At 44.7% G+C, this 25,749-nt stretch overlaps 2 protein-coding genes across 4 annotated transcripts; both read right to left on the bottom strand.

Annotated features, from left to right (window-relative positions):
- Window positions 1–749: 749 nt before the first annotated feature.
- On the bottom strand, window positions 750–6,918 carry PDCD2L (programmed cell death 2 like; the record flags this gene model as incomplete). The annotated part of the gene is made up of 7 exons (XM_083869895.1): window positions 750–988; window positions 1,492–1,640; window positions 3,245–3,358; window positions 4,921–5,312; window positions 6,333–6,396; window positions 6,513–6,676; window positions 6,808–6,918. 7 exons carry the CDS (start codon window positions 6,916–6,918, stop codon window positions 858–860), a joined length of 1,125 nt encoding a protein of 374 aa, XP_083726021.1. The 3' UTR covers window positions 750–857.
- A 1,426-nt stretch (window positions 6,919–8,344) lies between these two features.
- LOC310914412 (fatty acyl-CoA hydrolase precursor, medium chain-like) lies at window positions 8,345–17,691 on the bottom strand. Of its 3 annotated transcripts, XM_083870540.1 has the most exons (15): window positions 17,598–17,691; window positions 16,108–16,300; window positions 15,127–15,271; window positions 14,554–14,687; window positions 14,064–14,217; window positions 13,063–13,164; window positions 12,108–12,212; window positions 11,923–11,976; window positions 11,326–11,466; window positions 11,155–11,241; window positions 10,231–10,378; window positions 9,912–10,043; window positions 9,519–9,591; window positions 8,906–9,092; window positions 8,345–8,538 (listed from the first exon to the last, which is right to left on the bottom strand). In XM_083870540.1, exons 1-14 carry the CDS (start codon window positions 17,668–17,670, stop codon window positions 8,918–8,920), a joined length of 1,716 nt encoding a protein of 571 aa, XP_083726666.1. In that variant the 5' UTR covers window positions 17,671–17,691; the 3' UTR covers window positions 8,345–8,538; window positions 8,906–8,917. The 3 variants fall into 3 exon arrangements, with proteins under 3 accessions (XP_083726666.1, XP_083726665.1, XP_083726667.1); XM_083870539.1 differs by having other exon boundaries at window positions 8,345–9,092; XM_083870541.1 differs by lacking the exon at window positions 11,923–11,976 and having other exon boundaries at window positions 8,345–9,092.
- Window positions 17,692–25,749: the final 8,058 nt, after the last annotated feature.

Genomic DNA, 25,749 nt, shown 5'->3' on the forward strand with positions numbered 1-25,749 from the left:
CTAAAATTCTTCCTTAAAAACAGTTTTGGAAGCATTCCATCACCCGTGTGTCGTTTCCTCTTCTCCTCACCTTCCCTTATTTTAAGCCCACACTTTTAATGCATCAATATATGTTGCAGCATTAACCTGTACAGAATACTCTAAGGACACTGCAATTAGTTTTCCTTCAGTCAGTGAAGATCCAGCAGTTCAGCCTAAGCTAACAGGGAAGGCACCAGAAAATGCAGATGGTTTTAACTAAAGCTGCACCAAGGCAGGTGCTGAGCCTGCCCCAGTTGTGAGAACGCAACACCTCTGCATCTTCTCCCCGCCCAAACCCATGGCACTGCCACAGCTCATTTTAGCGCACAAATGGAACCTTTCCTTCCGTGGAAAAACACAGAACAGCTTCATGTTGGAAGGCTGCAGAGACAGCAAGGCCCTTCAGCCACTCCCCGCCAAATTTCCAATTTGTGGTCAAATCAAAACAGAATTGCCCTTTAAAATTAGGCTAGCATTAAGTTCTCCACTGATAAGAGTTTTGAAAATCTGGATTCTGTGTGACTGATGGATACTAATAGTATACGAGGAAGGTTTTCTCCTTTACTTCTTTCCCAAATGCAAAGAGTAACTAGAACTGTCAAACAATCTCTACACTTCAATTTCCACATGTAATCAAAGTATGCAAATTTTGCCACCACAGTTTAGAGGAATGCTAATATCTTTCAATCAGTTATTCTTGGAAATAAGCACAATGCCATCAAACAAACTTAATTTTTCATCACAGCTGAGGAAAATTCTGTTGTGCAATTACATACTTGTAGTAAAAGAAATTAAAATATCCCAACAGACTTTTCATCTATGCAGAGAAATACAATTTATTTAAATAATCTCTGATCCGGGTCTTCTTGTACAAAAATAAATTCTTCAAGAGGGGTTTGATGATTTGTCGGCCAACAGCTTCTCTCACATGTGTAAACTATAACAGTTCCAAATTCCACTGACAGATCTAAAAACAAAGCAACACAGGTACATAAGGGTATGAAAAGTGACATCATCAGGGGCTATTGTTTACCACTAGACTTCAGTCTTTGCACAAATTAATTCAGTCTCCTCTGTAAATAGCATTTTCTAATGTTAAACATTTCAAAGGAAGCCAAATCAGAATTTCAAAGAGATTTTTAAATGTCTGCAATCTTATCTCACAGCATTTATTATTTTCCAAGGCCTCCTTTAAGAGGTGATAAAGACAAATACTCCCAAGGCCATGACGTTATCCCTACTCCAGTTATTAAAGTTCACCAGTGAGCAACTCAAGCTGTAATCAGAGATTCTCCATAAAACAGAGTTCTCTTTTTGCTCACTGAAATCTGTAATGGAGACAGCAGATGCTCTGAACACCATCACTGTGGTTAAGCACCTGTGGGTAGCTGGAAACAGCCCAAATTGCAGTTCACTGCACTTTCCCAAAAAGTAGACTGTTAGAAATACTGATTGAACAAAGTCAAGCACCTGAGTCACTCTGGAGCATGCTGACCAGTGTGGGCATCAGCTGGAACTCAAACACTCTGCTGCTTCCACAGTTGCTGCAGGCTGGAATACCCTGGTCCAGGTTGGCTGCTGGACACGTGATGAATAAAGGCTGACCACCCCAAGAGTATCTGAGAGAAGACGGGGGGAAAAGTTACCATTGTTTAAATTTTGAAATTTGATAGGAAATCTTACGTGTTGGCAACAGTGTTCAGGATTTGCTGAAATCTCTGAACCTGCTTCAAGTAAAAAACATGGTTTTGAGTCAGAAGCTTCAAAGGAATCATGAACCAAAAAATAAAGATAGGAAGGGGGAAATACTTGGTAGGTTAATGCTTGGAAAATCTTAAAGATTAAGAGCTAGGTTTGGAGGGAACAAATGCTTTGAATGGACATCTCCAAAATATGCTGTACTAGAATCATTTCATTAAGCAAAACACACTTTCCTGAGAAATGGAATCCTAAACAGTGGCAATAAAAGATAAAATTCAGCAAATAAAAGATTTAACACCAATCTGGTCTCAAAACCACTGCAGCTAGGCTCAGCAGTGATGGTTTATTTGTAAGAACTATCAGAGCTTCTCAGCTAACAGAAAACAAAGAGCAAGGATGGTTTCCACTGAGTGCCAAGCAGGAGATTCCGTGCTCTGCTGAAGGCCAACGGGGACCCTGCAGGCAGGGGAAATGGGAGTCTGAGAGCACACTGCGAGTCCTCAGGGAAGGCAAAGGAAGGCTACAGAAAGATTGTAACCAGGGACAGCCCAGGGAGCACCAGAGCTGATGTTCTACAGGAATGGCAAATTCAAAGAGCACAATACTGCAAAAGTGACAGACCCAGTGATAAGCTGTCTGAAAATGCTATCTGCATTCTGCATTAGAAAATCTTCTGTATAATCTCTGACAATTAATAAAAGTTTCTCATGATTCTTTTCTGTCTAAGCAGCCACTCAGACTTTTAACCCCTTAACAAAAAGAGCCCAGTTAGTTCCATCTGGTACTGGAAAGTTGGTAAACAAAAGCCCTGTCACTACACTGAGACAGCTTGACCAGCTGGACTGGACTCCCTGGAACAGTTGATGTGACTCATGAAAACTTGAATTTTCTGGTACCATGAATCACTTACGATTTATTCTTTGCTACACTCCCATCCAGAATTAACTCCTCTCTCAGGAAAAGCAGCTACTCTGAGGTTATACCTGCTTCTGTTTTAGGAAAAGCAACAGATTTACAAGACCTGAAGACTGCTGGGGGAGTCCACAGTGAGCTGCAGAACTGGGGCTTTAAAACAGGTAATTCTTTGCAGGACAGACATTAGAAATTCCAAATAGACCACAAAATTTCAGAGGAGCAGATAGTCTTGGAAATCAATCATAACAGCACACCACTGTGTTATACTCGCACCTCACCACTGTCTCTTGGAAACCTCATTTCAGTGAGGCTTCAAATACAGTCAGGGTCTCTTCTCATCAGGTCTTGGGTCAATAGTCTCCCATAGCCAGAGCTGTGTATGGTCTCTGATCCTGCTTTGCTTCTCATCTACTTAAACTTTGTATAAAGAAAACCCAAGCAGAGACTGAAGTCTGACCAGAGACATGGCAACAGCCTCCATAGCAGTTTCTTTTTTGTTAAGGAATTAAAACACACACATATTTCCAATTAAAGAACTTACTTTGATGTACCAACCATCCATACCAATGATTTGTATCTCCCTGCTACAACCAGATTATCAACATACCTTAGAATCTGTTCAGGACACATAGATATTCTTTTCATGAATTTATGGAATGTGTGGTCCCAGCTTTTGACTTCACTCTTCTCATATTTTTCATTACCATCTTCACCTGCAAAACTGTATGAAAACCAGAAACAAACTCTCCAGTAAGGTTTTCAGTATGACATGAATGTTTTAAATACGGAATGGTTACTACAAATTCACACTAAATTATACTAAATACACTGAAAAAAGATATGTATTTGTCCTGGTTTAGGGCAAATTTGGGAGGAAACCTCTAAAAGAGGTTCTTCTAGAAAGCAGGTTTAAGCAGCCCCTTTCCTTATTGATTTGGGAAAAGATTTCCTTCAAGAAAAGTGTTTATTTAACAAGCTAAGTATTAACAAGCATTGAAAAAAGAATAGTATTAAATAACAAAATTTGTCACTGTTCTGAAGAGATGGCAAATTTATGAAGTCTTTTTCTTGGGGTGTAGCTCATCTTGCTCAGCCTCTTATCAGTCCTTCTGGCATTGGGAAATGCTATCCTGGGCCCTGGTGGGCGATTGGTGTGAGCTCCCTGTGCTCTTCTGGGTTTTCAGTTCAGAGCAGGTTTGAACAGATTCAAGAAAAAGAAAAACTATAGTTTGGGGAACTTCTCTGCCTCAGCTAGAAAAAAAAAAAAAATTAAAAGCAAAGGAGAGCTCTCTCTTGCTGTCCGTGCTGCAGACAACACTGTCTGTGGGAAGGAAAAAATGTGGGGGAGCAAGAGCAGTTTCTGAAAATCAACTCTGCTTCTTCTCTCCCCCTTCACTCTCAGAATCAATCTTAAAGGTGCAGAACTTAATATCTAGCATAAACAGAACAGACAATTGGGGATACACGCCTCATAAAGTCACAGTCTTAAAATCATTAAGAGAAAATTCCTGATAGAGGTTGCAAGCGAACATTTTACTTCTAGTTCTTTGGTTTCTGGTGACTTATAATTACTGACAGTATTTCAAACTATCACATGGGACTCAAATCCACCAGATACCTGCTTTTTTCCATCAAAAACCCTTTCCTCTAATAACTTCTCAAAGATTTTTGTGGTTTATAAATTATGATGCTGTCTTTTTCAATTTTGAACCAAGTATAATTAAAGTTCTACAATTTTATAAAGGTCAACAAAAATCAACTGCTGAAAAGTCTTCTATACAGATTCTGCAGTTGACAGCAGCTTTATCTATAAATAAATTCAGTGCTGTCCACAAGTCAGGCACAAGTGGCCAAAAGTCCTCACTGTGACCACCTAAGTTAAATATTTTACTAAGAAAATATTTTCAGTAATCACACTCAACAATTGTTTTTCAGGCAACCGTTACTAAACTTTTTTACCATCATCATGGTCTCTAGCCAAAATCCCTGAGAAACTAAACTCTTAAAAATGCAGACTCTTAAAAACAGCTCCATTGCACCACCTGGAGCCCATGAACACTCCCAGTGCTCAGTCACCCAGAAATAGCTGCATCTTTGAGTAACTCCAGATTTGGCAGCACTGGGTGCACTGTTCTGTTCTTCCTGCACAGCACGCCAACACCTCAAGGAGCTTCCAGACAACATCATTCAGGTTTAGTGAGAGTCCCATTTAGATTATCAGTCAGCATACAGGAAGCTACACAATTCCTTCAGTTTCACCATGAAATCCAGACCTGTTCTCACCTTTCTGACATCATCTGTTCCAAATCAACACACTCTCTCTGCTGATACTCCTTCAGTAGCTTATCTGCATGATCTGTATCAAGGAAACCCATGTAGTCTTGCTCATCCACAACATTAATGTAGAAGGGCTGGAACATTGGAGCTGAACCAGCCATTGCCATCACCATTTCTTCCCTGGCTGCAGGATGTGTGTCCTGGGGACCTGGGCCATGGGCAGGCTCAGACAGGTGGAGCTGTTGGAGCTGGGATGCACACTCCACCTCGCTGCTCACAGCTTCCTTTAGGCCGAGCAGCTCAAGGGGGGCACTTGCAGAAGGCTCCGCTCCATCACAGGCTCCCCAGTCCTCTGCCTCTTCACACCAATCCTTCGCAGCAAAGTTTGATTCTTGTTTCTGAGAACCAAAAAAAAGGGAAGAGAATATTGCCAATATTGTCTGTGATCCTGATGGACTTCAAATTCAGTTTCTAACAGATGAGAGAACTGAGACCTTAACCTACTAATGACTGTTATTGCATCTACTCTCCTCGCTGTGGTACTTCCCAACACACCCATGTTTATTTCTCACACCAGCACAGTTATTGCAAAAACATCTCACACTGGAAAATCAGAGCAGAATTCCCCATCCGTTTGAATGGCCCTTGTGCCTCCTGCTGCCATGTCCTGGCTGTGGCACAGCCCCTGCCAGCTGTGGGGGCAGCTCCTGCTGAAGCAACTACTGCACCCAGTAGGAATCCTGCACCCAAAGGGCAGAATAGAGGAGGAAATAATAATAACACCTCCATCATTTTACCAGAATAAAAGCCCGTTTACCACAGGCCAAGATTTCACATTGTAAATGCACCAACTGAATAAAGCCTCTAGTTTGGTGCCACCGTACTCTTCCAATCTGCTTCAGTCAACATGCCATTTTTCCTCACAAGTATATTAATAATTGAGTCACATTAATTAAAAGGCTCATGTAAAATTTAAAGAGGTCAATTTAAAATAAAAGACAAAACAGCTTAAAGATCCAAACCTAAACAGTACAGCCAAATCACTTAAAGTAGATAAATAAAGTTTAGTCAGGTAAACTAACTAAAGTATTAAGTGTCGGTTTTGGCCATACAGCTGGATGGCAATCTCCACTTTAAAACCAGCCTGACACAGATCATGAACAGTATGTTAAACACTGTTTAACTGTCTTATAGTAAAGAGTGTAGTGCAGTAACAAAAATTCCGTGCCCACGACTTTACCACACAACCACAGAGTGTGACTGGAAACCGTCACAGAGCGCAGCTTCCGGAGGAAGGCTATGGTTATTTAAACAAGGAGATGGAGAGTGTGCAGCTCATTCAGCTCAGCTGCGGCTGCGGTCCAGAGCGGCCTCCCGGCAGCCCCGGCACAGCACGGGCAGGCAGAGCTCAGCTGTACCTGTCTGACATCTCGGGTTTGTTTATGCTGGGCCGGCGAGTACTGGGAGCGCAGCACCTTCCAGCTTCGATGTGCCGGGAAAAAGAAACACAGGGTGAAGGGGACAACTTAGCGGCAACAGCAGTAATAACAACAACAACAAAAAAAACCCCAACGATGATCGATCCGCCCCGCGCTCACCTGCGGGCGGCTCCCCAGCAGCGCGGCGCGGCGCAGGCGAACACGTGGAGCGCGCGGTGCGCGGGGCCGCGCTCCAGCGGGCAGTACACCTGCACCACCAGCAGCAGCGCTCGCCCGCACCGCGCGCACTGCGGCGGGGCCGCCCGCACCGCGGGCACCCAGTCCTGCAACACCGACACCACCGCTCAGGCCCGGCCGGGGCCCGCCGCACGCCCGGCGCCCCGGCCGGGCCCCCCAGCCCCGCCCCGCCCGGCCCTGCCCCGCTCTGCTTCGCCTCGGCCCGGCCCGGCCGTACCGCTGTGCCGCCCAGCTTGTTGGTGGCCCATGAGGGGAGCGGCCCGGCCTGGCCCGGCCCCGCCATGGCGGCGTCGCGCAGCCCCAGCAGCACGGGCGGCCCGCCCGCCATGGCTCCGCCGGGGTGCGCGTGCCCGCGGTGCGTGTGCCCGCCTCGGCCGCTGCGCGCGCGCCCGCGGGCCGGGCGTTCCCCTCACGGGAGCTCCGCCCCCGCTCCCGGCGGGTGAGGCGTGGGGCGTGTGCGCGGGACTGCGAGCAGTCCTTGCTGAACATTATCAGTAAATATATTGCTAAGACTTTCTTCAAATATAGGTGCAGCTGGGAATCTCTACCGAGTGACCATGACTGCTAAAGCTGTGAAAGAAAATGAGGTTTGGAACATAATGTAAGAATTAAATGTAGCCTATAGACTGTGGCCGTGGTGTTATTCCTTTTTCAGCTGTTTGACAGTGTACCAGTCTTTATATTTGGGGTTTAAAATCCACAGGTGGACAGAACACTTCCTCTCACACCGTCAGAAAGTATTTTGTTATCATGTGAGCCTACTAAAACACTTCCCTTCTCCACAGGAGTTACACTTATGGCTTTGCATTCCGAAACACACAGGATTTCTTCTGTCTTGTTAAGAGAAGGATTTTTGTGAATGGACAAGGACAGACAGATTGATTCAACACACACCCCAGTAATGGACATAAAGGCTGTGTCAGACCAAAACAAGGCAAGGGGTAAGAAATGTGTGACAGAACTAGCAGTATGATTGCTGCAATTAGCTGTTCCTAATTGCAAGAGCTGGTGGTTTTCACAAGTTATGGAAGATGCACAAAAGGGGGGGGGGGCGGGGCAGGTGGTGCAGGTCACATTGCTTGAGATGCACAGGTGTGCCAAAGCAAGTGAACCCAAAGGTGAGGGGGAGACACCTCCAACGGGTCACCACCACCTGCAGCAGGAGCTTGGGCTGTCCCTGGAGAGCTCCCCTGGACTGCTGTGGGATGTGGGAGTTGGGCACCAGTTAAAGGGGAGCTAGAGTGGGGCTGTTGGTTTGTTTATGGTCAGCAGGAGAGCTCTCCTGGCTTCCTGGATTCCCACACATCCCTTTGTATCCTGCTTGTCCTGGAACTTGGCAAGAAAAGCCCTTCCAGTCCCTGTGTGCCCTGACCCATCCCACAGCTGTGGGAGGCTGGGGGTGCACGCTCTGCATGTCAGATCTTCCCTCTGGTGATGCTGAGCCAACAACATGCAGGGAACACCACCAGCCTTTGCACCCCCCTCTGCCTCCGTGGGCGTCTGTCCTGCCAGCACTGCCTGCTCCCTCCAGCCACTGGACCGGGAATTGGCCAGGGAGGGTTCAAGGACACACAGTCACAGCCCAGAAGAGTTTGTGAAAGAGCCTTAAGCCTCAGGTCCTGCACAGAAACCTGAAAGATTCCTGCCTGAAACCATTTAGGAGGAAGAAAGAACCTGGGCACATTTCTGGCTTCTCGGGTGTGACTTTACCTCTCAGAATCAGCCTTTGCCAGTCAAGGGAAAGAAAAGGCAGCTCCAAAAAATGAAGGCAACATTTATTTGTAACAATTCACAGCACAATAAAACGAGTGGAGACTTTCTGTCCACTTTTGTGAGATGTCAAGCCCACCTCCCAGTTGTATTTTGATGGATGCTCTGCTGCCTCCAAGCTGTTTCCAGTTAAAGCAGAAAGAGGCTCTAGGAAGGACAGACAACTGACCCTGCTCCTCTGGAAGAAGAGGGGAATAAGCCTATAAAATAGTCTGGCACTTCTTGTATCTTCTATATAGAGAATTTCTTACAGATTTCAATTCCTTTGCCCATTCCCACCTCATTATTCAGTTTTGATATGCATTGAGTAGGTGCCATGGTGTGTTTGGACCTGGAAAGATTGGGAGGTATTTTTCTGCATGCTCCATTAAATAGTGATTTTTAGTCTGACAAACATTCTGATGCCCCTTGTTTCTCTCTTTTCTGTGATTAGAAGAGTATATTACACAACAGTGAACTTGAAGGTGATTCTTACTCTGCATCCTGACAAACTCCATTTGTTTCATTTCCCTTTGGGTTTTAAAAGCAAACTGTAAAAGCTGTACCCTGCACAGTTCTTATAAATCTGTGTGTTTTCTCCTTCCAGTCTGATTTTGTTCCATGAGTTGTGCCCAAAACTCCATTCTGTGCTCTTTCAGTTTCTCTGCTGCCTTTTGCTCCAGGTCTATTCCCAGGTATTTTTCCTCCAGGTCATACTGAGGCCAATGGACCAAGCCCTCTCCGTTGGGATTTCTGGAAAGAATACAACAAGAGGTTAGCTCTCCATTTGTCAATCCATTGCTCTCTGGCTGCTCAGGTTCAGAGCACTTCAGGAAACCAACAGGAGCCCAGGTCATGTGCTTCTGGTACCTGAATAAATGGACAGTATTTTGTGAAAATGCTCATCAGTGGAACAACAAAAATGTAACAGTTACCATGAATTTTAGATCTGAAACTCCATGGCAGATGGAGTCTCTGGTTTTAGAGTATTTTTTTTCTTTTCGTGTCTGCAGGTTCTTTTAAAAAACCATTAAGAAGAGAAATTGCTTCAATATTTATCTTAAATTCTGCCAAAGTTCTTGGAAAAATCTAGAAAGTATAAGGACTGCTTTGGGCAGGTAAGTGTGTTCTGGGCAGCACAGACAAAACTTGAGCTGTACATAGCATTGTGATCCTCACCCATTTTTAGCAAAGTTGGTCCAGTATCTCATAACCGTTCTGCTAAGTTTATTTTCTTCCTTTGTAGCATCTCCTGCAAAGGGAGAGATGAAACTGCCACATTAGAAAGTAAATCATTGGTATCAGCTGTATCAATTGCAACACTTCTACTTGTTGCTCTGAGCTGTTGGAGTTTTTCCTAGGAGAGAACTGCAGATGAATCATGTAATGAAAAGCATCTACTACTGAAGACAGAAAATGTTTTTGCTCATATTAATGCGTATAATATATGAATTATCTTTATAATATTTATACTGCTTACTAGAGAAGAATTCTATTCTAAAGATCTGAAGTAATTAAAATGAGTAATAATGAGGTTCTATAAGGAATATGGAGCAAGCATGGATACATCACCAGCTAAGAATGGTTTTCCAAAGACAAAGGCAATCTCAGCTCCGTGATCTGCTTTTACAAACTCTGGTGCCACACCTTCCAGTGAACTTGGTCGATGTTGGAATTCATAAAAGTAGACTGGGTTGCCAGCATCTAGAGGATACAGAAAAGTGCTAGTTTGAGAGCTGAAAATACCTGCTCCAAAGATGACCAAGTTTCATTAGAAACTGCTTTGGTTGAATGAAAACACTTCCAGTTCTCTGCATAGTGAACACTGCTGCACACTGTCCACAGCAGCCACAGACAGAATTCTACAGTTGTTCTCAAGCTGCTGAGTTACCTCTGTGGTATCTGGCCACTTCCACAGCTGAGATGACAAAGTAGATATCTCCCATTGCATCCAGGAGGCCATCCCGGACCTGAGCAGGGCTTTCTGCATCCCCCATGTACTCCTTGTACACTCTGTCAACAACTTCAGATGTAATACCCTGAAACGGCAATAAAAAGTACTTAAAATGATGATGAGAATTGTAAGGAGTAACTGCAGTGAGTGAGTGTGGCATCTGCACATCCCTGGCTAATCCCAAACATGACCTTTCAGAGAAGATCCTCAGCTGTGTCAGAGTGTGGCTGGGAGCTCAGGATTGAAGTTACACAGCTGCGGGTACAGGTGATCTTGGGGAAAAGAGGGATGCAAGATCTAAGAATCAAACACCTTTAGATGAACAGCAGTCAGTGATGCTGACTGTTCTCCTTTCTACGGAAACAGCCTTCATAACAGCAGAGAAGTCCTGCTGGATTTCATAAAATCCACTGAGTGTTGCAGATGACCATCATTTCAAGAAACCTGAACGTAGGTGTCAGTGCACCCTAAACTGCTCAGGCTTTCCTTTCCAGGGCTCAGCTACTGCTTTAGGAGGGTGTGTCCCATAGGCCTCCTGTCACACCTGCTGGAACTCTGCATGTCTTGCACAACATGGGGGTATCTAAAATATCCCAAGAGACCTTTGTTCAGGTCCTGCATCACTCCTGGATTCCCACAGAACTCCTTTTTAAGAAGAGGGGCAATTTGGGCTGGAAATTTAGAGAGTGTTCTCAGTCATTAGAGCTAACAGCAATGCAGCACATCTCTGCCCATTTCTGCCCCAATTCAGGGAGCTGTCCAGCACAATGGCATTTATCTGTGCAATATGTCCCTCCAGGGGTACAAACAGCCTGGCCAGTGAAGAAGCAGCACAGGGTTATTCTGAAAATGGTCTCTTACCTTAATGAATACTACTAAATTGCTTTGTAAAATGTGACGTGCAACATCTTTATCCAGACCATCCACGAGAGGAGGATACTTCATCATCTGTGTGATACAGAGAATCATACTTACTAAAAAAGCTTTTATTTACAATATGATGTTTAAATACCAGCATTAAAAGGGTCTTACCGTTGGAATTACCCATCCGAATTCACAGTTATTTACTCCAATTATGTATGGGACTGCATTGATTGATTTTTCAGAGAGTAATTCCCTGGGACTCTTTGGAAAAAATACACCATCTACACATGCACTGATGGAAAAGGAATCCTGAACCAAAAGGAAAAAAGAAAGCTTCATTAATACATTCATTTTGCTTCTAAAAGAAGTTCAGACTTAACTGCAGTTCCTAAGGGAAGCCAAATGAAAAATACAAGAAGTAATGGTAAAGCAATCTTAACATTTCTCTGACAAATATTCTGTACTAGGCAAGAGAATCTATGAAGATATTTCTAATGTTAATGAAACAGAAGCCATTATGTATATTTACATCTTAGTTCAATATCTCCATGGGTGTGTGGAACAGTGGGGGAAAAAGCGAATTTCTGTACTGAAATTACAAAGGCACATAAGCATTGTGATAAGAGCTTTTAAGAGGACATAATACGTGATTTGATTTTCAGGCTCTCCAGAATAATCTGTGCCATTTTCTTTTCCTTGCTCTGGCAGAGCACAACAGCAAACCACAGGTAGCTCCAAGTGCAGGCAGAATGGAAGGGCAGGAACCTGTTTGCAATTTTCAGGTGAGGTGTTGGTGCAGATCTGCAGTGCTGTCATGTCCTGAGAAAGTGAAGAAAATCAGATTTCACATCCACTTCAGGTTCTCCTAATATTACAGCACACAAGGAGTATTCTCTGTTATGAAAAAGTCTGAGATGTCATTTAAATGAAAGAAGCATCATTTCACCTACCACGTTGTGTACCATCTGTACTAGTTCTTCCTGTGTTTTTCCTCTCAAGCATTCGACCATTGCAGCTGAACTGGATTTTTCACAGCCAGCAAGAGCAGCAATTTTCTGCAAGCAGTGAAAACAAACAGTTTTGGAGACTTTTCCTCTATCTGGCTCTGTGAGACACCGAGTCCAGCAGGAGCAGCCCAAGCTCCTGCACAAAGTTGCTGGAGTCTGGCTTGTCCCAGCTCCAGAGGGAGGGCACTGGAAGCCCTCACAGTCCTTCATACCATGGGCTTGGCAGAAGGAGAAAACCTCTGCCTCCAGGGTTTTTTGATAGAGAAATATTCTAAGACAATTCTGGTCCATGACATGCTGTGCTGAGAGGGCTGGGTGACATGAAGGACTTAGAGAATAAACCATGTGCAGGGTAGCAGAAAGCACATTCTACCAGTCTTGGTGATCTGTCATTAGAGAGTGCTGTCTCTTTTATGTCCCGGGTTCCAGGTTCCTGGAAATTGTTCCTTGTAGTTGAAGAGAAAAGAAAGGGGTGGAAGAGAAAAGAAAGGGGTGGAAGCCAGTACTTCTCAAATTAAAAAAAAAAAAAAAAAAAAAAACCACCACCCCTGAAGAAAGTCTTGGTTATTTGCACACTACAAGCTTTAAACAGGAGGGGAAGAGAAGGGTATTCATGGTCTGATACCATTTTCCAGCCAAAAATGATGGGTTGACTTTTCTTGAAGACACTACATGTTACAATATTGCTTTACATTTCATTCCTCTCTCTTTGTGGATATTTGGGTGTTCCAAAAGCAACACATCATTAAACATGTACTATTTGCACACAGAAATACTGTCTTTAATGACTGTTTTGTTTCAGAAGAAAAAAACCCCATGCTTCTATATTTTGGACTGAACAGTTTAGGATGTGCAAAACGTTCTGGAAGAAATAATTAGAATTACCACAGATACCCACTTGTGCATCCTTGTTAGGCTGGTCAGTGAACAAGCCCAGGGTTGCTGTACCACTTTCTGAAATGGCCTTGTGGAACAAGCCCTTGGCCAGGGGAGATAAGACCTGTGAAGAAGCAAGAACAAGCATGACAAGCACTGTGTTCTCCCAGTGACTGTGGATTTCAGTATCAGCAGTGGCCATTTGGAACATTTTGAAAGCTCAGTGACCACTCTGCGGTCAGAGTGTTGTTGTGTGGCCTCTGACCATAGTCCAGCTGTGCAAAGGCCTTGGGCAGTGCTGGCAGGGATGAGGAGTTCAGCTGCCTTTCCCCTCCCACTGCACTTTGCTTCCAGCACCTCACGGCACCACACTGCAAGCCAGGGGCAGATTGAGTGTGCCCCAGGCAGTCTGGCTGTGCTGCAGAAGGGCAATGAAGAGCTTCTGGCCAGAGGGAACTGGGATCTGTACCCCAGGGACAATGAGCCCTGCTTTGGTTGTGGGATGTGTACCAAGGGTGAGGGACTGCAGAAGGGGAGGGTCACAGCCAATGTGCTCCGTGTTGGAGCAGAGATTTTACACAATCACTGGGTCACAAACTGCAGGGCAACTTCAGCTACCAGGATTATTCACCTCGACCACTCTGCACAAGTCACTGTCAAAGCAAACACAAAATGGGCAAGAGTCCACAACGATTCTTAAAGGAGTTTTCTCATGAGATTAGACTTTGAGGATTTTTTACATTGAAAAAATTGCAAACCAAATAGAATTTAACTCAGCAGATGAATAATAACATTCTGTTACTTAACTACAACATTTCAGTATGAAAATGACACATTTTTATCAATCAAAATCTGTATTGTTTTGCTGTACTGTTGCCTTGCTGTTGTATCATTGACCCAGTTGTTGTGTCACTGTAACACCTTCCCTTTTCTCTCACTGACTTCTCATGCAGATACCGCATGAAAATGGATGGAGGGTGTTTTCCCCATTGTAATTGAAATTCACTATTCCTGTGAACTTACAAGAGCAGAAACACTGATTCCTCCTGCAGACTCTCCAAAGATAGTGACAGATCCTGGATCTCCTCCAAAATGTATGATATTTTCCTGAATCCACCGAAGAGCCGCTACTTGGTCTAAATATCCCCAGTTACCTCGGGCATGCTCATCACCAGTGCTGCAGGGAGAGAACAGCTTGGTTTAAATGCTCAATGCAAGCAAAAAAGCAGAGGAGAAGACAATCTGTGGAGTGAGAAAGCATCTGCCATTCTCTACAGAGAACCTCTCTACACAACAGACCAACAAATGGCTCGGAAAGCCCTGAGATTGGAGCAGCAAGCCCACAAGAACAGGTCTGGGAGCTGCCTCAGGACTGGAAACTGTCCCCAGCTCTTGCAGATGCGGTTCAGAAATGTTTCTTTGCATAAGCAAGTCTTCTGCACTTCTCTTTATAAAGGCTTTGAACACATCACTTTGGAAATCACTCAGGACAAACTGAGATCAACCATCTTACCTAAAATATCCAGCAATACCTAATCTGTACTGAATTGTTACAACCACCACGTTGTCAAAGGCTGCTAATGCTGAGCCATCATATGATGAAGCTGCTCCAGAAACTAATCCACCTCCATGGATCCATACTAAGACCTGGAAAGAGAAAAACAGCATCAACCGAGCACAGGTATGAGCTCCCGGTGATAAAAGTTAAATATAACCCAAGATATAATATTTTGTGCTGTTTCACTGCTGACTCTTTCAGATTGCATTTCAGAAATTGTAGAAATGTTTTGAATCTGAGGCCTGCAGGTCTACACAATGGCCTTGATTTTGTTAAATACCTCCACCGTGTCAGTGCCCTGTGACTTTGGATGGTCCATTTAGATTAAATCAAGCCCGGCTCAGCTGAAACAATTTTACTTGTAAACTGGGATTTTGTGTCTCTTCTGAATTTCAGCTAATGTTTGCTGGGGCAAAGCATGTCAGTTGATCAGCACTACAAAACTGCCCCTGCATGTCTGCCCATGGCATAGGCTGGAGGTTTGCTGTCTGAGAATTTTGCTCAAGGTGTTACAAGGATTTTGCTTACAGGCAGCTTCTCCTGTTTTCCTGTAGAAACGGGTGTGTACACATTGAGGTACAAGCAATCCTCAGACACTTGAAGAGGAACTTTCTCTTTTCTATTGGTAACCATGTCTGCTACATACTGTCCTAGTACTTTGTCCTGTAGACACCTGAATAAAGGAAAAAGCAACAAGCAATAGATTAAATGAAACCTGAAAGTGATGAAGAGAAGCCTTTTTGTACTTCCACAACAAAGGGCCAACCAGAAACTGATCTCTGGCACATTTCTAGACTGGTAGCAACTGCAAACATACTATATTTTTTTTTTTTTTTGCTTTCATATATTTTCTTCCATTGACCTGCCAATAATGATGTCTGTAAAAAGAAAGCCACTGCAATGCATAGTGACATGCAGATACAATTTTGCACGTTTGACAGTATCACAGAAATACATCAGCAAATACATATGGCTATAAATGACTTCAAGGAAAATATAAATTAATCATTTTACATCTCCAAGACCATTTTATCTTGCAATGGTAGGTATTGAGCCTGAGACACTAAACAAGGGCAGGAGGACAATGGGAGTGAGACATTTACAACATAGATTAGAATTGCTCTGCATTTCTTATGTGCCCTTTTGAACACTTGACTCTGCATTTTTTCCCCAATGTTGTATTCCTACGTGTCCTCAGCTTCTTTCTGTCTCTGCTCCAAAGGTTTGTAGCGACTGGTAAGTGCTGGCCAAGTGCTCCTAAGCCAGAGCATGATCTGTAAAGTGCTGCTCCATCGCAGGCCATCACTGATGCCCCTGAACCAGCAGCTTTTGGTAAAGAGAGCAGCTCATCGTGTGTCTTTAGAAATGCATCCAGTGGAACAGCTGCAGGTGCAAGGAGAGGGCACTGAGGCATTTATCCTTATGGCTGGCCCTGCATGTACATCAGTGTCATGGAATTGCACAGAGAATAACAGTTTGAAAGGCTCAGTGGTTTTCTCATGGCCTTACATTGGGGGGTAGGAAGTGGCATCTCTGACACCTTCCCATGGCTCAGGTGGCTGGGGTTGAGAAAACCTCAGTGATCCAACCGGAGGCTTGGCAAAAGGAAGTCCCAAAAAGACATTTACAGTCCTCTCAGCTGTGTCCACTTGGAATTGGTACCCTCGGACTCTCCCATATTTGGTCTCTGCTTCTGGTGGTTCTGTGGGACAGGAGCACAAAACCACATAATTGGTCTGTTTGTAAGTAATTGCTGGATTTGCTTCTTAAATATACTCCTTTTGTTTACTTCAACAGGTTGTTTTTATAAATAAAGTTTCCACAAACTCTAATAAATTTTAACAGTACACTATTCTAATCTGCTGTTTTATTTTACTAATCTATTTTACTAATTGGATTACTACTGTTTACTCATTTAAATTCTGGATTTAATAATTTATTCCTATACACCATTATTATACCATTTTAAAATCAGTATAGCTGACATTATTTTAGCCTTCATCTTGGTTGGTCTGTATGTACAATCTCCTTCAGGCATATAATATGTATTGTTTTACCACACACACATTAGTGGTTGCATAGAGATCTTAATCTTTCTTTTTTCCCCCCTGGGTTGTTAGATAAAAACCCCTTAGATTGCTCTTGTTAAGAAAAGAAAATGAACAGAGAAAATATATTCCAGACATTTGATGGCATGTACAGCCAAAAGAAAAAGCTTCTAACATACCTAAAGACAGTCTGGCACAAACAAATCCGGGTAACCTTTGTGCAAGATTCATTTCAGGATTTGTGTGAACGTTCTACTATCAAATTACAGATATGGTATTGTGGCTGCTCAGCCTCAGCAGGCAAGATTTTGGGACAGGGATTTGATTTTGCTCTTTGCAAAGAAGGCAAGTGAGACAAATGGCGGAAAGCAGATTAAAAACTGAAATGAACTTTTTGGTGCTGCAGCTCAGTTTGTGTGTCCTGCTTTGCCCAAGGTTTGTGCCGAGCTCTGCCCAGGGGTTGTGCCAGCCCTGCCCAGGGTTTGTGCCCGGCTCAGCCCAGGTTTGTTCCCTGCTCATCCCAGGCTTTTTGCCCGGCTCAGTCCAGGGTTTGTGCCCGGCTCCGTCCAGGGTTTGTTCCCAGCTCAGCCCAGGTTTGTGCCCGGCTCAGCCCAGGTTTGTGCCAGCCCTGCCCAGGGTTTGTGCCCGGCTCAGCCCAGGTTTGTTCCCTGCTCATCCCAGGCTTTTTGCCCGGCTCAGTCCAGGGTTTGTGCCAGCTCAGCCCAGGTTTGTTCCCTGCTCATCCCAGGCTTTTTGCCCGGCTCAGTCCAGGGTTTGTGCCCGGCTCAGCCCAGGTTTGTTCTCAGCTCAGCCCAGGTTTGTGCCCGGCTCAGCCCAGGTTTGTGCCCGGCTCAGCCCAGGTTTGTGCCCAGCTCTCGGGTGGCACCGGGAGGCAGCTGCAGGTGGCCTCTCGCCCTAGAGGGACCAAAGGGCAGAAGCCCCGGTGTTTACCTGCCGCCACCAGCGCCGTGGCTCCGACGAAGAGGATCCAGGCCAGCAGCGCCGTGTCCCTCGCAGCTGCCATGGTGCCGCTGGCACCGACCCCCCCAGGCTGCGGCTTTATAGGCTCGGCCAGGGCCGCCTTACGCAAGGCGAACACGGACGGGGCGAGGGAGTGCCCGGGCTGCGAGCCAGGACCGGGACTGCCGGGCTCGGCTCGGGAACGGGCAGCCCTCCCGCCCCTCGGGGCTCCTGCTGCCTCGCCACTGCTCCTTTCGGACCTTCCTGCCAGAATCTCGGGCACAGCGGGCTCCCGAATGCTCTGGATCAGCCTTGCGTTCCCCGGGAGCGCCGTCCTGCTGCTGCAGCAGCCCCGGCTGGGACACGGACGGGAGGGTTCCTCAGCCTGCACTGCACAGAGCAGGAAGGCTCCTCGATTCGGCTTTATTACATTGACTCCATTTGGGAATTAACATTTCAGTGTGGGAAACACAACATAGCCAAGTCCAAACCTATATGCCTGAAACGTGTACTTTTACTGAAGGAAAAGTTGAGTGACTTTTATTCTCATAAAGGGGTATTTTTTTGTGACAGAAGCGATCCTAAAAAAATCTCGGCTTTTCCTGCTGGGTGCAGGAGGCACCTGTCACTCAGTTCTCTGTGTTCAGGGACGCTTGCTATAGTGTTGCAATACAGTTACAACAATAAAGAGAAGAATTGGGAGCATTTGTAATGTGGGAACAACCTTAAAGGGTGACATTTGGGTGGTAACTTTATATCTAATGCCTCTGGAAAATGCAGAGGATTTATTTTGAGTCATTTCACATCCATAATTGAAAGATGATATGAAAAGGAGAGAAGAGAGTAGCTGAATAGCGATTTTCTGCCTGCACTAACTAAGATATTGTGTTGGTTTTATGCAAGTATTAGGCCCCACCTGTATTCTTTCTTCTTTTTTTTTTTAAATTTTATTATTATTATTATTTTTTAATTATTATTATTTTATTTTCCTGACTCAGTAGCCCTTGCTGCAGAAAGGCAGTTTTGCAATTTCAGATTGTGGGAATTCTCTGCACTCAGAAACAGCATTTCAAAGAATCCTATGATATGATCACAGAATGGTTTGGGTTGGAAGAAATCTCAAAGCTTTACTCATCCCTCCCTGTGCCACGGGCAGGGACACCTTCCTCTGTCCCAGGCTGCTTCAAGCCCCAATGTCCAATCTGGCCTTGGGCACTGCCAGGGATCCAGGGGCAGCCAGAGGTTCTCTGGGCACCCTGTGCCAGGGCCTGCCCACCCTCTCAGGGAGGAATTTCTTCTGGATATCTGATTTAAAGTTACCTTAATTGGTTTGAAGCCATTCCCCCTTGTCCTGTTGCTACATGCCCTTGGCAAATGCCCCTTCTCCATTTTTCTTGTGGGCTCCCTTGGGGTACTGCAAGGAGCTCTAAGGTCTCCCCAGAGCCCTCCCTTGTCCAGGCTGAACAATGCAGCTCTCCCAGCCTGTCTCCACAGGAGAGGTGCTCCATTTCTACAGATCCATTCCTCCTTACACCTCTCTTTACAGCGCCGTGGGTTACAAGATCCACAGGCTTGAAATTAGTTTAGCACATCTGTTATGCCCCTGTTAATCCTGAGTGCTGTGGCTGTGCTTGTGCACTTTGCTGCTCATGCTGCTTGTGTACTTTACTCCAAATCTTCCTCCGTGTGTGTGCAGTGATGTGATTTATAGCCCCTGGAGACAAACCCCAGTCAACTTTAACCTGGCTGTTCCCAGAGCAAACCATGGGCAGGTCCTGCAGGTGACCCTGTGCAGTGCAGCCTGTGTCTCCAGCCTTTGTTGTGTTTGTGGTGGCTCCTGAGCTGTGCCCCAGTGCCCTGCACACCCTGCCAGGCTGTGCTGGGGTGCAGCTGCTGAGGCTGAGGGCACAGCCAGTGCTTACTGTGCACTTTACCCAGTCAGAGCTGATTCCACGCAGTTTCTGAATTGCTTTTATTTGTTTCTTCCTTATCTTGGGAGTTCTGACAAAGGTCCTCGTGGCCCACAAATTCTGCATTCCTCGTGTATCAGTGTGTCTCGGTTTGAAAGACAGGTGTCTGCCAGGGATGGGCAGAGCCTCCCTCAGAATGGAGAATTCAAATCCCCTCCCTCCAAATTATTATAATTTAGAAAATTAAAGGGGCTTTCAGGCAGAAATACTGGGATAACAAGGTCTCGGGGTTAGATTTATTTCTTCTTCTTTTTTTATTTTTTTTTTTCAATTATAGAATTTTTCACATAAATTTGCTAGGAAACTAACTACTGGGTACTCTGGCAGAACAAAGGGCCCAAAGCAGAGGAGTTGTAGCACTTGGGTACACACACTTCTTTTGTGTTTCTCTCTGTGGGGGACATAATGTGAGTGTTGGGGCAGGTAAAGGACAGAAGTGGAGGCAGCTTCACTCTCTTGCTCTCAGCATTGGAGACAGCACAGCCAGGCTTGTTGCTTGCTGCGGGAGGAGTTCACTGTCACCAGAAAGTCCAGTCCTGGTGTTATATGTGATATATGTATAAAGTAATTCGTTCTTGGAAATTAAAGAATTTAAAATTGGAAGTTTGTTAGCTGCGACCAGGGAAAGCTGATTTGCAAGTGAGAAGCATGGGCAGCTCCGAGGAAGAAATACAAATTTACAACAAAAAAGAACTGCTGCAGATGGAGATGAGTCATTACCAGGGCTGGGCCAGGCCGCACCTGGGTGATTGATACTCGATATGCATCTGGGATAAGACAATCAGAGTCATCAGGAGTTGCATCCCAATGCGGACTTCTCGGCAACCTAATCAAGCTCTTGTCTTTGCCTGGAAAGCAGTCCCAGAAAACAGAAGTCTCAAAAGAAGAAACATGAATATGTGATGTAAGCAAAAGCAGACAAAGAACCCTGCATTAGAGGAAAGAAACTGTATATAAACTGCACCCCTCAGCAGCCGGATTTGTGAATGGGGAAGGGTCGGTGTGATAGAGGCCGACCGCAAGTTCATCCAACGACAATCCTGGGATCAGTGTTGTACTTTTATTGTGGCCTTTCTGTGATCGCTGTTTGTAGTGAAATAAATTTTTTTTTATTATTATTAATCTGGCTATTTCGTTTATCACATTTATGGTGACCCTGACGTGATACAATATTGGGATTTTTGGGCTTACCTTCCTGTTCGGGAGGCACCCCGCTGATTTCAGCAGCCTGACGGTGTGGGAAACCTCGTGGAACCGATTGTATCTCGAACAAATTTAAGCCACAGCCACAATAAAAGGGGTTCAAGTTCAGAGCTCTTTTGAGAACTCGAAGGAGACCCAGGAGAGGGGTCTTCAGAAGCTTCAGCAATTTTTTTCACTCATAAAAATCTACATGCACAAAGAGCCCACGCAAGAAAAGGAACTATAAGTATCGCGTGGTTGAGTGAGAGTGACTGAGCGTGTGTCTGAGACGTGATATTAGCACGAAGCAAGATTGGACCCTCGGTCGCAGTTCCATTCTCCCGCGAGGGAAATGGTCGGCCAATAGGAAAGCGAACGTAACGGGCTAAAACTCCTTCCACACATAAACTCCGAAACTCGGGGAGTTTTTAGGGATCAGTCACAGGAGAGCTAAAAGGGAAGGTACATTCTTTTGAGTTCAAGAACTGGTAAACCTTTTAGCTCAGGGCTTGGTAAATCCAGGAGAAAAGAAAAGAGAGGTGATAGAGAGCACATTGCCAGTTGAAAGCCCACAGATCAGTTTGTTGCAGGGTCAGTAGTGTGGCAATACTGGTTAAAGGTAGGCACATTTTGGTACCAATAGAAATTAGATGTTTGTGTGCAGAGATCTAACACCAGACTGCGAGAAAGAGTCACTAGTAACTAAGAAGGACCGAAATCTTTAGCAAAATGGTGCTGCCTGTTCCCAAGAGAAAACACAAACCAACAGAGTGTCAGTTTATGTGGTGCTTTATTTGAGGCCCCGGGGACCTGAGGACTAATGTCTCAAAGTCAGCGTCCCAAGTTGGTTACAAAAGATGCTTATCTTTTATACCTTTGTTACAAGTCTTACTTCATCAGCCTACGTGCAGTCTCCTACATATTTTACTATAAACATTCACATTCATCTTACAGGTAACCTTTCTAAAGGCTATAAATTTTGCACGCTTGCTCTAGCTAAAATAAAGGTTAATTCTCTAAGCTTAACTCCCACCATAGGAAACATTTTATTGGTAACCATGTAATCATATTTCACAAGTAATTTGTATACCTATATGTACTACATGCTCTACTAAGTCCTTTAAACGTTGTTCCTTACATCAGCAGATTCTCAGGCCTCATTTCTCAGGTTTGGTTCCCATGGGCCTGCACAGGGACCAACTCCTTAGCCTAACTACTGCTAACGGAGGCCTTATGGCAACAATGGGACAGAGAAAGAGCATGGTTCAGAAAAAGACCCCGGAAAACTTGGGTCAGAGAAAGAGAGCAATGCTCTCAAAATCCCAAGGGATAGCCCATTGGGATGAATGTTGGAAAACTGGGGAAATTGTCCTAGGAGAAGAAGAATGCCTAAGAAAAAAATGATATATTACTGTATAGAAGTATGGGTGGGGATAAGGAAATTAGAAATCATCTGATCTGGCCCATGTTCAGCATATTTGAGACATGGACTTGCCAAGCCTTAAACAATTATGTGGATAGCAAAATGCCAAAGGATCTGGAGGGAAAAGGTTATGCAAGGATATGGGAGGAGCCAAGGTAGGGGGTGTTATTCCTGATTAAAACTAAGAAGGGAACTGAGACCCAGAGTGAGGCATGGGAACCCTTAGATAATCTCCTGCTCCCATATCTGGTATCCATGCCTGCCCTAGCCCAGGCACCCCTGCCCGCACCTCCAGAACCCATGCCTCAGCCCATGCAGGTGTTGCCATAAGGCCTCCGTTAGCAGTAGTTAGGCTAAGGAGTTGGTCCCTGTGCAGGCCCATGGGAACCAAACCTGAGAAATGAGGCCTGAGAATCTGCTGATGTAAGGAACAACGTTTAAAGGACTTAGTAGAGCATGTAGTACATATAGGTATACAAATTACTTGTGAAATATGATTACATGGTTACCAATAAAATGTTTCCTATGGTGGGAGTTAAGCTTAGAGAATTAACCTTTATTTTAGCTAGAGCAAGCGTGCAAAATTTATAGCCTTTAGAAAGGTTACCTGTAAGATGAATAAAGTAAAATATGTAGGAGACTGCACGTAGGCTGATGAAGTAAGACTTGTAACAAAGGTATAAAAGATAAGCATCTTTTGTAACCAACTTGGGACGCTGACTTTGAGACATTAGTCCTCAGGTCCCCGGGCCCTGAATAAAGCACCACATAAACTGACACTCTGTTGGTTTGTGTTTTCTCTCGGGAACGGGCAGCAGTTTTCTGGCGACCGCGGCAGGACTCCGGAGGTGGCTGGGGCGGTTCGTGAGCTGATCAACTCCACGCCGGCACCAGGTGATTTCTGGGGAGTCATCGACCCGCGCCCGACCCCGCGCCTGACGGACAACTGTGAGAAGGTAAGCCCAAAGGTGGTTTATTCTTTTAGGTTTGGGTGCCTGCCTAATAAGACGGGACGGCGATTCCCGCAGGGTTGGGCTAAAGACATCTATGGTCTGGGAAGCCTAGGCGCTGACCGTCAGACGAGGCAAAAGCCTCACAGGCTTGGCACTTGCCCCTCGCGGCGACGAGAAGTGGCAAGATTGGTATTGGTATTGGTATTGGTACTGATATTGGTATTGATATTAGTATTAGTATTGGTGTGGGTGTGTGTGTGTGTGAGCAACTTAACGTGTAAAAAAAAAAGAAAAAAAGAAAAAGAGAAAAAAAAAAAAAAAGAGATGATGCCGTTTAAAACCTTTAAGACTTTGGTACAATCTAATGAAAAGGTCCCAGGGAATTCCCCCTTGGGATGTTTACTGGGAAGGTGGAAAAAGGAAGGATTCCACCAAGAGTTACATAAAAGTAAAATGATTGATTATTGTAATCATCGATGGCCACTATATGAAACTGGTGGCCCAGAGTGGCCTTTGAATGGATCTGTTAACTCTGATGTTATAACCCCTTTGATGTGCTTTTTACAGAATAATGAGAAATGGGATGAAATACCTTATCTTGATTTGTTTTATGCTCTCAAAAACAAACCAGAGTGGCAAAAGGAGTGTGGAATTATGATCTTGCAAAAGACAGAGAATGGAGATGGTTGCTTAGGATGTAAAAATAGAAGTAAATGTGATGAGTGCATTAGTAAGTTAATGAGTACAGAGGAAGACATTTCGTTGCTTGTATCCCCTAGTGCCCCCCCTTTAGAATCCTCTGAAGAAGAGGATGGAGCAGAATGTGGGGGGGGGGGAGAAAGTGGTTTCCTGGGACTCGGGGAAAAGTGATACTCAAGAGTCACCTGCGAGAAAGGTGAAGGAGAAGCCGAGAACTCCCTTAGCTGAAAGAACTAGAAACGGGAGAAAGGGTCAGGAGGAGCCTCAATTGATGGCCCCATTGAGGGAAGCGATGGGGGCGCAAGGAGAGAAAGTAGTGATTAAAGTCCCATTTTCCCCAGGCGATTTGATGATATGGAAGCAGTCAGCCGGGTCTGGGGAGGACCCAGAAAGAGTAGCTCGTGTGGTTAAAATGGTGATAAAAACTCAGAATCCGGATTGGAATGATTTACAAGTTTTACTAGATACATTAACGGACTCCACTGAAAAGGAGATGGTATTACGAGTCGTGACGGAGAAAGCTAGCGAAATGGTGCGGTTGCAGCTGGCTGAGGGAACTTTGAATGATCTGGTGCCAAGAGAGGATCCTGAGTGGGACCCAAACACAAACAGGGGTTGGAAAAGGCTTAGAGACTACCAAGAGTTGCTGATTGAGGGAGTTAGGACTGGAATACCTAAAACCTTAAATTGGTCTAAATTATATTCTTTAAGACAAGATAAAAATGAATCTCCTTCTGCATTTTTAGAATGGCTGAAAGAGACAGCCAGGAAATATACTAATTTGGAAGTGGAAGGAGAATCAGGAAAATTACAATTGGCTTTGATTTTTATGGGGCAGTCGCAGGAAGACATTAGAAAGAAGTTACAGAAATTAGAAGGGGAGGACACGAGGAATTTAGAGAAGATGTTGGAAGTTGCTTGGAAAGTGTATAATAATAGGGAAAAGGAAACAGTGAAAAGGCAACAGTCTAGCATGTTAGCAGTGCTACAGCAGGTGGTGGGGGGTGATACTAGAAGGGGGCGGGGAAGAGGGAGAGGAGGTTTCAGTCACGGGAGAATTCTGCAAAGTCAGGGAAGAGGGGGAGCTGGGAATATGTTTGGGGTCCAGAGAAGGTTGGATATTAATCAATGTGCCTTTTGTAAGCAGATGGGGCATTGGAAAAACGAATGTCCAGTGAGATTGGGAATGGGGAACGGAGCAACTACTATGGGAAATATGGGAACTTTTGCTTCAGGGACAGCAGATGTTGCTCAAGCATTTGTTTAAGGAAACTATCAGAATCAGAGCTGACTAGACCAGGATCTCAAGGTAACCTTAGAAATTGGAGGACAGGAACATGAATTAAGAGTGGACACTGGAGCAACACATTCAGCATTAAACACAAAATTAGGACCATTAAGTGATACTAAAATTCAAGTTGTGGGGGCTATGGGAAAAATGGAAGAGAGGGCCTTCTTACAGCCCCTAGATATTAAATTTGGAGGGAAGGCGTTTGATCATCAGTTTTTATATTTACCTAACTGTCCAGAGTCTCTTCTTGGAAGGGACCTATTGTCACAATTAAATGCAAAAATAATATTTGAAAAAGGAAGAGTTAAACTGGAAATACCAGATGAACAATTGTCCAAATTATTTGTATTTAAAGAAGTTGAACCTACCCCCGTCCCAGAGGAAATAGAACAGGCAGTAGTACCTTGGGTTTGGGAAACAGGAGTCCCAGGAAAATCCAAAGCAGCCCAGCCAGTGGTAATTGAATTAAAGGAGGGAGCACAACCTGTTAGGGTGAAACAGTACCCTATAAAGTTGGAAGCCCGGAAAGGGGTAGCCCCTTTAATCGCTCAGTTCATTACGCTAGGGATACTACAGGAATGTGAATCTGAATTCAATACCCCTATTTTTCCCGTAAGAAAGTCAA

Source organism: Zosterops lateralis, assembly GCF_965231275.1.
Source record: "Zosterops lateralis genome assembly, chromosome: 12".
NCBI lineage: Eukaryota > Metazoa > Chordata > Aves > Passeriformes > Zosteropidae > Zosterops > Zosterops lateralis.

Bases quoted from the DNA above. Each gene is read 5' to 3' on its own strand.
- LOC310914412 (XM_083870540.1), bottom strand. From the start codon at position 17,670: ATGGCAGCTGCGAGGGACACGGCGCTGCTGGCCTGGATCCTCTTCGTC. The intron at 15,272-16,107 runs GTAAGGCCATGA...TCCTTTATTCAG, and splicing joins GCCACTTCCTACCCCCCAAT to GTGTCTACAGGACAAAGTAC. The intron at 14,218-14,553 runs GTAAGATGGTTG...CTCTCCCTGCAG, and splicing joins GGTATTGCTGGATATTTTAG to CACTGGTGATGAGCATGCCC.